This window comes from Eleginops maclovinus, chromosome 7 (genome assembly GCF_036324505.1).
Source record: "Eleginops maclovinus isolate JMC-PN-2008 ecotype Puerto Natales chromosome 7, JC_Emac_rtc_rv5, whole genome shotgun sequence".
Lineage (NCBI taxonomy): Eukaryota > Metazoa > Chordata > Actinopteri > Perciformes > Eleginopidae > Eleginops > Eleginops maclovinus.
Window position 1 is genome coordinate 8766819 of NC_086355.1, and position 15736 is coordinate 8782554.

The window sequence follows — 15736 nt, forward strand, 5'->3', positions numbered from 1 at the left end:
ACATTGAAAATGCATTAAGAAGGGGTATTTCAATGGCGAGTATAAAAAGGAGAAATAATGAAATTGAGGAAAACCAGTTTCAATTGTCTATGGGCACCAGGCTTTTTTTAGGACGATCATGAAAAGTTATACCATAAAGGCTTGTTTTTATTACAACTCCATATAAAGGTTTACAATGCAGCATTACACAGCTTGCAGATGCTTTGTTAGACAATTAAACCCCTATTTCTGTGTGTTTTCCCATGTACAACTTAATCTCAGCGAGGGAGAGACATTTACTGAAACACACACATACACGTGCAGTGTTTCCATGGGAACCAAGCAGCCCCTCTGCTCTTGAATAGTGGCTGAGTGAGTCGAGGTAGATGGCCATTGTGTTGTGTGTGTTTGGGGGGTCGGGGTTGCGGTTTGAGAGGGGTTAGAGGGGGCAGTATTAAACAACGCACTAGACAGATGAAAGCACTGCACATGCTTAAATCTAATCATAATTTAGTCATCACTAGAAGATGGTATGATCAAAATAAAGAAGGAAATAGGAAAGACTGACAGGACTGAGAGGACGTGTGATTGCTGTTAGATGGAAATGATGAGCTTCGTGGACAGAGGTGGTCTTATTCCTAAAGTTGAAGCTTATTTGTTGCATAAATCACTATATGCAGTCACAGGCACTTTGCTTAAAAGGATTTCTGAAGCTCAGATGTGGCTACAATGCTGCAAAGACCATGAAGTCAGGAAACACCAATACCTGGATGCACATTCATGCCTTTTTTTTCATGTAAAATGATGACTCAATGAAAATTAAACCTTAAAAAATTAACTCCAGTTTGTGGTCACAAAAAAACAACATTACAGAATGATTGTCAATAAATGGAATAAGATGTTTTATCTCCATATTTGCTTTTGCTTAAAATGTTTCCAAAGTAATTTCTGAAAAAAATAAAATAACAATCAGAAGAAATTCCTTTAAAAAAATCTCAGACATGCAGGACAATTATCCTGCAACAAGGCTGCAGAGAGACTAACACAGTAGAGATCATTAGGGCGGCATGGACCTCCTCTCCTTCAATAGGGAGAACTTTTGAAACAAATTCAGACAAAGAGCATTCAGAGAAATTAAGAGGAGGAGGAGGCCAGACAGGGGTTTCCTCAAATGGGATTGTAAAAGCTGATAATGACATTTGTTTTATTATGGCTACAGAAAGTCAGTCTTGTGCTGATATAAGAATAATCTAACTTAACTGTTTTCCTAAAATAACATCAAGAAAATCTTACAGTTTTTCCTAAACTGTATTCTGAGCAAATGTATTATGCAGAACACACATATTCTTACATTGGTTGCTTAAGTTTTTCTCTGCTAATGAAGTATAAATCCTACCTACAAACAGATCTCATACATATCTTGCTTGTCTTAATGGAAGTGCAAAATATTGATTCACAAATATGGTTTTAATACAACAACTATTTTATTGGTTACATATATCGATTCAGCCCTGTTGGGGGAGAATTACTGCTTTCCTCAAAATGATGCTTCTCTCTGCTGGACTGACTCTTTGGGTTTTGGGGGCAGCTTCAGTTTCCCCATTAAGGGGAAACTATTCTCCACCTTTGCTTTGTCCTCGCCTCTCCGCTCCTTTTCCCACCTTTGTCAGATTCTACTCTGAAGACCCGTGTCATGACCTTTCTTTGTGACACTAAATAAATGCACCACCCCCTGCTATCAACTGTGTTGTTGATTATGCCTTTTAGTGATTTTAATCCCATTTCAAAAGTATGCCCTGTATGTAACAGAATAAGAGATGATAGTTTAAGACCGAGATTACGTGTTTGGAAAATGTAAAAAGGTCATACAATTTGGTAATGACTTTTAGATCACGGTGCAGTGTTTGGGTCATTATAAAGATAGAACTAAATTATTGAGAAAGAACAGCAACAACACAGAAATGGCTTAGTGTTCAAAATATAATTCTCGAAAAAGGTTTTAGAATTTGAGAATTGACAGTGACAAGGATGCTAATGCTTGTTGTTGTTGTGTAACTGTACTATTGAGGTGCAATGTTCTTATACTGTGGTGTTGTGTAAACTAAATGAAAAACTATACTTTTTAAGAGAAATTAAACATGTGAGATTCATATGTGAACTGATTCCAGAATGAATACATATGTGAAATTGTGTCTTGAGTTAAGTTAATTGACTGAATTATCAGTTTTGACTGGAATTTTCTGTATTTATTCATATGCATTTAATGATTATAACATATCTTTAAGTGGGCGTATTCTAAAATGTAATCTCCTTGGAGTATGTAATAAATGAATAACATAAGGTAAACTCCATTATGTTCAAACGATGAACGGAACCTTCATCCCGCAGCTTCAGTTGCATTCAGGGCACTATATCACTGACGGACTGTCAAAATGACATAGTGGTAAACACAGTAAGGTGAGTCTTGAATTATGTTTTACTGTTTGTTTATGGCACCAGTTTCACCTCAATACCAGTACAGATCCACTGACATATTATTGTTCAGATGTGATAGAGTGGGCAGTTTTAAGTGGTTTTAAAGTGACATTGATCAAGGATGGAGAGAGAGGCTAGCGTTAGCTGCTAGCTAACTAGCCTGGGCTCCCTTCACATTAGCTGGGGATACAAACAGGCCTTATTCAACCAGCTTCAGGGGAGTTAATCTTGTACATATATGTTGCTTTATACATCATGTGTGTCGTGATAAACAGGACATATTAGCGAGCTAGTTCACGTAGCAAGGTAATGTAGCTACCGGAAAGGCTGACCGTGGCTTCACCTCTGTCTGTTGACTGCTGAGATGCTGACTGTGTGTTTGTGCAGAGGAAAGACAAACACAAACAACTGCTCTTTTCATTCTCTTTGTTGCTGTAATTACTAAATTTCAGTAGAGTCATTGTGTAACGTTTCTTCAGGAGTTAAAGATGTTGTATCCACTGACTTAATATTGATTAATTAAATATGTGTTTACTATTTGTGTTGTTTACAATTTACTAAAACGCTTGACTTGAATGTTGTTGGTTTTGGTTGTTTTTATACAGCCTTTATCATATACCGTTTTTATACTTTCTCCTTTTGTGTATATAATAGTTCTATGTTTAGTTTTGCCCCTCTTCAGTTCGGTTGTCCTTGTTTTTAGCTGTTTGTTCAGTCTACATTTCTATTTATTATTGTGTGTCTACAACTCTTGCAAAACGGATTATTTCGAATAAGGAATATATGTTTATCATAAATACAAACAATGAAATGAAAAACAAATGTAATTTCAAGCCAAATGAACGTACTTGTGATAACCAAATCAGTGCTTCATGCATTCCTTATTGCTGTCAAGACTGTTTTCCGTATGATAAACACAGTCCTCTTAACTTATCGTAGTTATATTATATTTAAAAGAAATATACATTTGAAAGGTAGGTTAATTGCTTCATGCTTTATTCTGCAGCGTACTCCATCTCTGAAAAATATTGTAATCCTTGCTTTTCTAGCTGATGTTGGCTGAATTGCTTCACAGCATGTGTGAGTCAACAGTTCAGTGGGAAGCTCGATGAGTAACTCGATGACTATGTTCAGGTCAGAGCTTTATCTGCTGGCAGATGATGGTATTGAAAATATGTTGGTATATGAGTATGCAGGGTGTTCAAATATAAATGAAATATATACTGTTTTAATCTAGTCCTACAGTGGATGTCCTTAAAAATGTGCTTTAAAATACAGTGTTGTGTAATTCACAAGAATAGATGGTATGCATGTTTATAAAACTGTAACAGAGCTTTGACCCCTTAATTATCATAATATTCATACCTTTTTATCATTTATTGTAAGATGGGAAATGAGTTTTTACATAGAAAGTGACTTTCCAATAGTAATGGGTGTGTGAAACTGGGAAAATGGCATACAATTATATGAGTCAGCAGTTTCACTGTAGAGCTGGAAGTGTTTACTATTGTCATGATGCTATCCAATGAACATGTAGCTATGGTGTTCCTTATGTAAGCAGAATGTAAATAAGTACCTTTTCAAATAAATTCATACAGACACAGTGATATCAACGATAATACCTCCTTTGTAACAAATCATCATGGATTATTGTTGAACGTTCGATGTATAACGCCCAGCGCAACTACGCATTGAACTGCATTGATCTAATGGCCTTTAAATAATTCATATGTAGAGAAAAGTAAAAGAGGCTGAGCTGTGGAGGAGAAGAAAATCAATAAAGGCGAGAGAGCACAAATCAAAAAAAAGAAAGAGGTTTTGAGAGAGGGCACGAGAGAGACAGATGAGTGGAGGGAATCAGAAGAGACAGGCAGATGGATGGGAACCCCACCCAGGCCTGCTTCCTCTCTGCTGCTCAGTCCAGTGATAAAGAGCCGAGGAGGAAGTCAAGTATTGTTTCATCAGAACACTTTGGGGGGATGATCGTTTGTATTTGCTGAGAAGCAATCTGTGAAGCTCCGGTGTGATGGAGATATTTTAGGTGGGTCAGTAGTTTCATTCTTTTAATTTTTAAGCTAGAGGCTTCATTATCCTTTGTTCAACTTCTGTGGCAAAAGCCTCTGTTTATAATTTCAGAAAGCACCTTGAGCACAAGTTGTTTTATATATAATTTAAGCCAAGTATTCTCACTGTCAGCTGTGTTCCCATTTTCTTTTGTTCGGAATGCTTCCTCTTAACCATTTCCTCTTTCTGTCTTCTGTGTGTTACAGTGAAGCCACAGTTGCCATCTTATGACTGCACAGCCACCTGCACGGCCAAAATAGCTTTTCCCTGAACAGTTTGTTCTGTGCGGAGGGAATTTAATGTTTGTCTGCCCTAAGTGTTTTTATCTGGCTAAATAACGGCGTTTCTCACCCAAATTGGCTTGATTTTGGGGAATCCCAGGCTCTGGCAGAAAACCTCAGTAGCTTTCCCTCGAGAGGCAGTCAAATTTCCCTCCAGAGCCAGAGGCACGCTGAAACCAACACTTGCAGGACTTGGCGTTGGAAGCGGTTTGTGAAGCCTGTGGGCTATTTGGATCTTCCTCCCTCCTGTCGTGGCCTGCATAAGACCAGCTGACTGTCAGTTTGTTCTGTTGGACATGTGGATGTTGCTATCAGGAATTTCGTCTCCAGGTTGTAAAACCATCTAGCTGGGGGACTTGTAGCTCAGGAGCCCAGCCATGGAGGGTCTTGAGCAGCTTGACATGGTGGGCGATATCAGCCCAGCTCTAGAGGCCACTGAGGAATTTCTCCACTGCATGGGTGGGATGCAAGGCCAAGGTCCGAGTCTGGCTCAGACAGGGACCCTTCAGCCGTCCAGGCAGCCCAAGCAGCTGCAGGAAGTGTCCAGTGCCGCGTTGGGGAAGCTGAGCTCCAGTGGTGTGTGGGGCCTGCTGGCCAGAGAGCAGACGGAGGTGGGACCCCTGGGTCTGGCCTGGGCCGACAACTTCAGCGTGTTGGGGCTGGGGATGGGCTTGAGGCATGGCAAGAGAAGCCGAGCACGCTCCACCAACGACCTGGCGGCCCAAAGCAAGGAGTGCACCAACAACACGGCAAACTCCTCGTCCAACTCAGCCTTCAAGAAAGGACACAACCGGTCCAGGTCGGACGTCAACTACCGGCCATCTGCATACACGGACAATGGACTTCCCACTGTGGACTGCAACACTCTGAAGAACATGATCCTCAATCACCAGCCAGAGGGTGAGTTTACTCTGCTATCATGTAGAGAGCAGCTTTTATGAATATATATCTTTGCAGGACTTAAAAAGATTTGAGTGTTTTTTATTTGTGTGCTATATTACAAAATTGACAAGCAATTTGAATGGCTGTGCCTATTGTAAAGATTTTCTTATTAAAGCAAATAGAAACAGGTTGTTTTCTTTTGCAGTTGAGTTTCTCGATAAGTCTTCACATGTAGAACGTTTTGGATAAGGGATGTCAACTGTGAAATTGGTTCACCAGAGAGAATATTTTTGACCTGTTACACATCTTGGACTTTATGTCGTGTCCATTCGAAAAGGGAAAATCAATCAAAATGAGCTTGTTACCCTTCAGTCAAGAAAAATTATCCAAAACTGACAAATCTTTTTTGTACCAAAGAAAATATTATTTCATAGCATACTTTGTAACAATATCTTCTCTGGTAATGTTTTAAATGTACCATGTTGTCAGAGTTCATACTGAATACCTGCACACTGAGTCAGCTGTTGTAACACTGAGTATAACTATGGATGAGCCATAGAAACTGAAGACACATTTTGCTGTTGAGATTTCTACATGCTTTTTTAATGCTGTGAGCACCGCAAACACAATCCCATTGACCTCCATTGAGAAATGTAACCTCTATCCTCAGAGTTAAATGGGAAATTACACAGTTCTTAATGTGGGGGGAGCTGACCCTTTGAGTGTCATAGTGTTTGCCTGATTGGGCATTTGTCACATGGAGAGCCGTCGTTGCTTTGACTGCGTAAAGAACATGTAATTTCCTCTGCTGACCAACAGTCTGGTCCCCACCTGTCCGAGACATACACACACCTCCTCCCCCTCCTCCTTCACTCTGATCGACCGTCCATTCACCGGAAAGCTTTCTCAGCCTTTTTAAGGGCCTTTCAGAGGACAGAAGTCTCGGACTGTCTGTGCCACAGACCGGGGCGTATGCTGTACTTATGTTGAAGCATCCTCGGAGAAAGCAATAATGATAGAAGATGATGATAACTTGAAATGACACAGCTGTGCTATGACAGTCAGTGTTCAGACAGAGAGCCTAACACACAGACATAAACATACACACAGTGCACACACACCATTTGTTTGTGTGTTTTGGCCATCTGAAGGCCTAAGGAGATCCTAAGCGATCCTGAGGGATAATAGCCTGTAATCCTGTCAGCAAATGGACTCAAATGAGGCGAGAGAAGAGGCAACCCAATTACCCGGCCCCTGATACTGGGAGGATTATTTAGTATTAGCATATGTGTGAAAAGGCATCAGGCTATTTAGTTTGGCTCGATGTGCGTTGAAAGGAGAGAAGTAGGAAAAGGCCGGTAATAAGCAGAGAGTGATTTAAATCAGCCATGTCTTTCCATTAGTGACAGCTGGGGATGTTTAGATGGGAAATGGAAATGGTGATCATTATTATATACACACGTATTTATGGGACCAGACAAAGTGGCTGTATGTGTAGCTTTTTATCAAAGCTCCTATGTCTTCTCACATTGCCCACTGCATTCATGATTATATATTATTATTGTTATGAATAATTGGTCTATTTTTGGTAGCATATGTTGTTGCATTCATCAGTACATTTATACTCATTAAAGCTCAAAGTCAAGGCAAGGAAACAGCTTGTGCTTGCAGCCATTATTATAGAAATCTGCATCTGGAGTTAAGAGTTTAATGACAATACAAATTGGTTAAAACACTGAGTAACTTTAGAACAGTGTTATTGTGTGTAAATGTAAAAAGAAACGGACGTCCAGCAAAAAGTGCCAGATTTGATAATGTGAACATGCCCTGAAGCTTTTAAACACAACAGTAACAACAAATACACTGTTATACAACAATTTGTATTAAAAATGATCTTTATCTATTTAAATGGCAATTTAACTAAATAAAAGCCAGGTGTGAACAACTCTTAGAAACCCCTTCTGCTTTTCATTCTGGAGTCAGATAACATTGAACAAACTATATGGAATACCTTAGACTTTGTAGCGTGTTTGACCTATTTTTAATAAAGTGGTGTGTCAGAATCAGGTCTGATAAATAGTAATCTAAGAATATTCTACCAATGTTTAATCAAACCATACACAAATGAATTAATTTGGGAAATCAGAATCAGAAGTACTTTATTTATCCAAAACTGGGACATGTTTGCGTTGCAGCAGCGAAATACAAAGAGAAGCAAAACAAATACAAATAATTAGAACTAAAAAATAAATTGAAAATAAAATGAATGAAAATGAATAAAAGGAAAAGGAAATATACAAATGTACAAAAAGGCAATAATAATATAGTGTAAATGTACAATGTTATATATGTCCTCCATCACCGAAATGCAATAGAAAATAAATCACACATCAATTTCCATTTCGTCAGATATATGTTTTTGGGGAAAAATAACACATGTAAGGTAAATGTGTGGAGATAAGAGTTAATATATATACACAGTTCAATCCACTGTAGCAAAGCAGTTTCCCGCAGCACTTTACAGCTCGGCTGCCTAAGCAATGCACGGCTGCCGCCTTAACTAAGGTCTTCCAAAACAAAAATATGACCGATATTCGCCGTGTCCTGTTTTCTCTCATTCCAAACCGTGACCAACACCAGCCTCTCTTCTCTGCAGAACACATAAAAAAAATTAATAATAAAAAAAAGGTGTCATGAATTGGGAAAACCAAAAATTGCGGGCTTGTTCATGCGACGAAGCAGGCCGCCTCACCCTCTCTAAACTTACCCAAGTATGTTAAAGTTCTTAACACCTGTCACCTGTCTAGTGCTTGACCCTACAATACCCCTCACCTAGTGCATGCTGGGATAGCTTTACCCCTGATCAGTATAAGCGCTGTGTTTTAGAGTGGACGGTGCACCTGTGTGTGTCTGCTCCTGCTTTTTCATTGGCGGTCTGTGTGTGCATTTGTATCCAGGAAGCCGTGTTAGCTTGCAAAGCGACATGCAGTATTATGTTTTGCTAACTTATCAGTGGGTAAGGTTGCTTGTTTAAGGACGTTTGATTGACCCGAGGGCAGCAGTGCTGGATAGTTAGTGTGCAGCCCTGAGAGAAGAGTGTTAATGCTGGTTGAAGGCTCGTATGTGTTTATTAGACTGTTACTATTAGAGTGTGACGTCAAACCCCACCAGGTGGAGATGAAGGCTAATTGAACAGAGCAGTTTCCCTCGCCACAATGCCTAATTCTCATCTCGACCCTCCCAAGCGTAAAGACTGCCAATCAGCCAGTCTTGATTCCAACTAAAAACGTATTTGCATATTCATTTGTTCCTTTAGCAAAAAAGGTTTGTTAGCATGCAAAGTCCGAGACCCGGACTGACACCATGTCCACTGCTGTTTTGATAAGATTGATGAGGCACTCAGAGCTGTGAAGAATTTAGCTTTTCCTATCCCCTCCTTGAGTGATTTAGCACACTAAAGAAACAAATGCAATATCTGCCAATTAGTCTGCTCCTGTGGGGGCTGACAATTAAATCAGTTGGTTGGATTGGTTTAGGAGAAGGGGATTGTTTGTATTTTTAAGTAAACCTCAAAAACGTCTGTATTTTAAGGTTATTTCTGGGTTGAATTTGCCTTTTTAAAAGGTTTATTTGTGTATTTCTAGGTGACATACATCCATTGTTTCAACAAGATTATATATATATTATTTCAATGTGAAACTTTTCCTAAAGGCATGCATGAAATATAGATTAAATATGGGATACATTTTTATCCACATCTAAACAACTGTCTTTAAAAACAAATGTACCTTCATCTGTTTTCAGTGTTATTTAGATGCTTACAGTCATTGATACCCTGTCTTTATTTCTAAAGATTCATTTTTAGTCATCTGTTTCATACTCTACTAGTTTTTGCAGATTCTTCTCTCTGTTCCTCTTTCAGACGGAAGATCCAGCAGGCTGTGATTAAAAACAAAACTCTCCAGAATGATGAAATCTTTGTCCAGTATTGGGTTTCCTCTGTGAGGTGAAACCCTGTGTGGTTAAACCAGTGAAAGATGGCTGATGTTCACAAATATTCATCCACAGGCCACTGGCATGTTGTAATGTTTGTTTTTATAAAGCTATTCGGAAATGTGACACAGAGTCATTGCTAAAGTACATGTAGACCTTTTTATGAACTTCAAAAAGAGCATGCAAAGGTCCCCAGATGTATGAACTTTAAAAAGTGGAGGAGTAAATGAAAGTGCCGATTATTAGAGCGTCACAAAGACATCGGCAGGCAGATATTGTCTTTTTTTAGATGCAGTATAAGTAGCAAATATGCAAAAGCAAGTCGCAGAAATACAGTTTTTTTAGGTTGCCTTCTCATGTAGAATAGATTTTTCCGTATTAAAGTTTTTCATAATATGGATCTTATGTCACCTGCAAGTTATTTAATATTACGGTGGGGTACATTGATATAAAGTTGTTAGCTGGAATGTGAAATATCTATTTCTACATGTGATCGTTCTTTGTTTATCAGTATGTCTCACTGTTGATTTGTTGGCCTTAAAATTCCAATTTCCATCAGAATTAAATCGAAACCGGGATGGACATTCATTACTGTTTTGAACATGTCAGACCAAACAATTAATCTAGAAATGATCCTGCAGATCAATCGATAAATAAATAATTGTTAAATAAATCTCTACTGGCATTTATTCCATTTTTAAAAGCATCATTTCGAGCAGGCCAGTGGAAGCAGCAGAGCACAGTAGTGTGGCCCCAATTTATGTCCTAGCAGAGATCACGGCTGATCACGCCCCCTCCCTTTATCAAAGAGAAAACACTCCACAATCACAAGAGTATAGAGAAAGGAAATACATAAATGAGAGTAAAACAAACCTCCTGAACAGCAAACTATGGAAAAAGGAGAGAAAAGGGCAAAATAGAGAGAGGGTGTGCCTCTGGCCTCTAGATTAAGACAATGAGACAGTTTGCCTTGTGGCCTCTTCAACAATACCGCTTCTTCCTGCCTTGGCTACAAGAAAACGTTCTCAGAGAATCACCGGCACCAGGCTATCTCCTACCATAATACCAACGCTCTTGTCAGAGGCGCAAGCTTCAAATAAAGACCGTAGTGTAGGAAACTGGCCCATCTAGACAGATATCCATCAGACGCCTAAGGATTTAGGGATGCTGAGTGGAAAAAGCTGCGAAGGCAAATGAGGACAAAAGATGCATTTCACTGTTATGGATTCAGCCTTGCTAACATAGTCCATAGTAACCTGATTGTGTACTTGAGTTCAAACTATAGATACTCCGGACTCCATGGTAAAAAACTCTATTTTCAGCAAAAACTAATATCCCCCTGATGTCTTCTAAGACTGTATAAAGTCTGGCTGTGTTTTGCCTGATTTACAGGAGAGTTTTGTGAACCTTAACGGGTTTTGTAGTCACTCTGGGTCTGGGTCTGGATGGCTTCAGATGCCAGTAGAGTCATGGTCATAAGTGTGAAGCTGACAGTCAATAGACTGGGCTCCAAAATCACAAGCAGCATACAGTGTCACGCTACAAGCCATGTCAACATAACCAAAGAAACCTGATTAGACAAAGAAAGAACATTTATCTACTTCTCCTGATGGAAATCTTAGGAGAGACATTATCTTAGTTTATAAGGAAGTGTCTTCTATGCTATCAAATGTATTTCTTGAGTGGCTTATTTAACCAATTCTATTTAAATGTGGATGAAAAAACAATAGTTACCCATTAACAATTTTCACCTACATCCAGACGGACACATACTTTGTAAAACTGGTCTTTCTGGCTAAAGGTGAACCTCCAGTGAGAGAAGTTATTAGTATCAAAATGGACAGAACAGTCCATTTGTTTTTGTTTTTAAGACATAAGTAACAGTATTGGAGCTGGCTCCTTCTTGGACAGGATCAAGGTGTTTATCCAGAGTAAAACTATTATCCTGTTATCTTATTTGTGGTCATCCTGAGTGTCGGTGTCTGATTACCCCCTCTTCTCTGCTCTGTATCTCTGTGCAGCTGATAAAAGCAGCAGCAGCAGCAGTGTGGTGAAGAAGGGTGAGATGGAGCAGCGCGAGGGGCTCCGGGGTCGCTGGACACCTTGCCACGTGGAGCTGACGCCCTGTGAGCTACGGATCTATACCCTGGACAGCAGCGCCAACCGCCAGCTGGGCACCGCCTGCTCTCTGTCACACTGCCAGAGCATCATCTCACCGGCACCCTGCAGCCAGGCTGGGCAGATGCCCCAGCTTGCAGACCCGCGCACGCTCCAGGCTTTGTTCTTCAACAGCACACGTCTCCAGCTGAGGGCGGCCAGCCAATGGGAGGCCGTGGAGTGGAGGCGGCTGATGTGGGAGAGGGTGCAGGCAGTCCGACCCGTAAGGAAGGAAAACCACCAGCGTAAGAGCGGCGTGGAAAAGCCACACGCTGTTAAGTTTTCTGCACCCATGTCACCGTCCTCGTCACCCTCTCCGTCAGGGCTCGACACCAGGCCAGACGGTGACAGCGACACCCCCTCCTCATCAGAGGCGTCACTCCCTCTCCAGTCTACATCTGTTGTCCCGAGCAGACCGACCACCCTGCCTCTGTTCACCCAACGCTGCCAGGACGTCCTCAAATCTGGCCTGCTCCACAAGGTGACGGATCGGAACAACTGGCGAGCCTTTACCTTCGTCCTGACCAGATCCACGCTCCGGGCTTTCCCTACCGAGGGCCGTGGGTCAGTGTCCAAACCTGTCCACCAGTACACCCTGTCCTCCTGCTTAGCTGTGCAGCACGATCAGGACCCCGAGAATGGAGAGCCGTGGACAGAGAGAGGGGGCCGCTTCCACGTGGTTTTCCCCAAAGACGTGCTCAGACTTCAGGCGGACGATCAGCCCAAGGCCCAGGAGTGGGTGGAGGCCCTGCGGGAGGCGGTGGCAGCACAGAGGCCTGCCCAACAAGAAGGGGGAGAATCAGGAGAAGGAGCTCCAGGTCTCCAGGGAGTTCTGCTGAGATCCAAACCATCCAGGGAGAGGAGACAGCGGGAGGCCCAGAGAGCCAAGCGGCAGTCCGTCACCACCAGCTTCCTCAGTATTCTCACCTGTCTAGCTGTGGAGAAGGGCCTGACTGCTCAGAGCTTCAGGTGTGCAGGTAAATGACCCGCACACACTCACACACTGATAACACTCCATTTTCCTCTTTTCTTTTAGCCAAATGAGGTTGTTGTGCACAGTTTAGTCTTATGCTTCCGCTGCAATTTTAAGGTTAAATATGTCGACGTGGCATGGACAATCTTCAAGACTCATTACCTAACTGGCTTCCCAATAACAGTATTTAGGCACTTTTTCTATCTGGGCTTATTTTTTAACTGTAGATGTATTCTCAGTGCAGGTGGACTGGTGGTTTAAGTTTCTGGGACACAGTGTTGCATAACGAACCACGATTGGCTCCCAAAGCAGATGTGATGTCACAGAATCACGCTGTTACGTCCAGGTGTTAAACTCAAAGAAAGTTCTCTCTTCAGCGTATCGAAACAAAAGGAAAACAGATTCCCTTTGGTCAAACTCTTTGTCGTTTTTGTTACATTGACAACATTTAATTGGGTTTATATTATTTGTACCCTGTGGAGCAGAAATATGCTTCCTCCTAAAAATACATTCACCTATTCCTATCAGGGAGTCTGTGTGTTTTATAGAATTAGACTATTTTAATGTCCTAAACCATTACAGCCTCTCTCTCTCCTTTATTATCACCGCTGTTATTTTCCATACCAGGCTCTTGTACTGCCCCATAAATGGCAGGCGGTGCTTTTACTCTCCCTGGGTGTGAAACGAGGGCTTCCTCTCTCTCCCCTCGCTCTCTTTTAGGAGGGCTTTGAATAATCACCGCTCACCTCCCCTTTTTTATTTGTAACAACTGGCTTATTAATGCAGGGCCTGTTTGAAAGGCCAGCTGAAACAGGAACAAGGACAGAGGCCGTCTGGGGGCAACTGATGATAATTGGCAGGCTTAAAGCACCGGAGGAGAGGAAAAATGGATGAATGAGTGAATGAATGAGAGCGAGTGAAAGCGGCCTGGGGATGCTACAGTGGTCAGGCTTGATCGTGGTTGTTTGATTGAAGGGTTTCTGGGTAGAGCTGGATGGGAGGGACAGCTGGATACGACCATTTTCTATACAGAGCACACCTCTGCTCTCTCAATCCGTTTATTTCCCTCCTTTTCCTCCCTTTCTTTCTTTTCCCTTTCAACGCTTCATTCAGACTCACAGCTTTTCCTTCTTTTTGTCTCCCTTTATCCCCCCCTCTCATTTATTTGACTGTATCCCTTCTTAGTCTCCTGCGGTGTTCCCTAGCAGGTCCTGAAAAAATACTTTTACACCATTTCAGTTCTAGGCATTACAATTTCATTTGAGTCCACTGGTTATTATAAGAGTGATTGTGTTTATATACATTTATAGAATCTTATCTTTACATTTCACTCTTACCAGCATTAAAATAAAAACGTTCACTTTAGTTAACTTGTGGATAATATATCTCCCTCTTTTTATTCACTGCTCTCCCCTGGCTCTCACCTTTCCACCATAACAGGCAGCTGTTTTCTCGAGATTTTGCCCATATTTCATATAAAACCTCAATTATTCTGTGATATACAGAGTGACATCTCTGCAGCCTCTAGCACTCTTTGAGGAGCGGAGCGAGGGGATTGACAAAGATGTAGGGTAATATATAGTGTCAGTGAAATGTAATATACCAGCTTGGCATTGCTAAACAATGTATTCAGTTATGTATCAAAAACTGACACACTTTCTCAAATGTGAAGAATTGATGTCATTGTAAATTCTAATAATTTAAAATATATGCAAAGTTGTGTGTGGGTCTCAAGGCCGTAGATGGCCAGGTTAGTGCTCCTATTGACCAGGAAACCAACATAATTCATCAAAAGCGTTGATGTTCTGTTGTTTATCCATATGGTATTATTCATATATGAAGCCACTAATATAAACACGATCTCTTGATGTTCACTAAGCTACTTTAGTGTCTCTTTGAACTTGATTCAAGTCTGCCCTCTGCATATGCATGCTACGTCCAGCCATACATATCCAGTGATTGGTTATTTAACATCAAAATGTAAAATGTATTAAACTAATTACACATGGGACCTGATGCGTTTTGGATTCCTTTTGAAGGAAACGGTTAGTGTTTGTTTGAAGACCCTGACGCCCCATCACCCCCCTGCCTCTCTCTCACACACACACACACACACACACACACACACACACACACACACACACACACACACACACACACACACACACACACACACACACACACACACACACACACACACTGTGAGTGTGTCCTCAGGTTTGGTGAACCCTGCCGTTGCAGTGGAGCACATTCTCAGGCCCCCGATGGACCATGTGAATCTGTTATATGAGGGATGGTGGGTGGGTGGGGGGGGGGGGGAGTTTGGGTGAAGTGGGAATCAGGAGATATGAGGGAATCCAGAAAGTAGGAGGTGGGCTCACATCAAAAGATGGACAGTCTCTCTCTCTCTAAAACATCCTGGCAGTCTGGCAGTCACATACACAGGCACACACACACACACACACACACACACACACACACACACACACACACACACACTCAAACAGGCACACACACACAAACAAACAGGCACACACACACACACACACACACACACACACACACACACACTGTCTTACTTATACTCTTCATTTGTGCACATTTTCATTTGAGTGTTTGGTTGGTGTGAATGAGACACATCAAAGCTCAAGCTTCTCTCGTCTTTTCAGTTTTAATTCACACACGTGTTCATAACAGACAAACACACACACACACAGTCACTCAGAGGTGTGGTGGTTTAAAACCAGCGGCGGGCAGATGAAAGTGTGAGCCCCTTCCTCGCTCCGATGTCATCCCTCTCTCTATCTTCCTGTATGTCGGCGTCTCTCTATCTCTCTCTCTTCACCGTACGCTCACCCCGGCGGGTCAAAGTGACCCTCTCTCACTACAGAGAGCCGCGGTACAAACGGTAGACCTTTGAGCTACGTTTGAA

The 15736-nt window shown here is 41.5% G+C and overlaps 1 protein-coding gene across 3 annotated transcripts in view; it reads left to right on the forward strand.

Annotated features, from left to right (window-relative positions):
• The first annotated feature begins 2348 nt into the window (after window positions 1-2348).
• The window catches only part of plekhm3 (pleckstrin homology domain containing, family M, member 3), a 34562-nt gene continuing 21174 nt past the window's right edge, over window positions 2349-15736 (forward strand). For 2 of the 3 annotated variants that reach the window (XR_010166161.1, XM_063888352.1), the window contains exons 1-3: window positions 2349-2436; window positions 4725-5699; window positions 11696-12808. Coding sequence is in view for 2 of the 3 variants with exons in the window: in XM_063888352.1 (XP_063744422.1) it covers window positions 5177-5699; window positions 11696-12808 (1636 nt within the window). In the remaining variant the exon portion in view is untranslated. Of the gene's footprint in view, window positions 2437-4382; window positions 4496-4724; window positions 5700-11695; window positions 12809-15736 lie in introns of those variants that run through there. The other variant, XM_063888353.1, reaches the window with a different exon arrangement.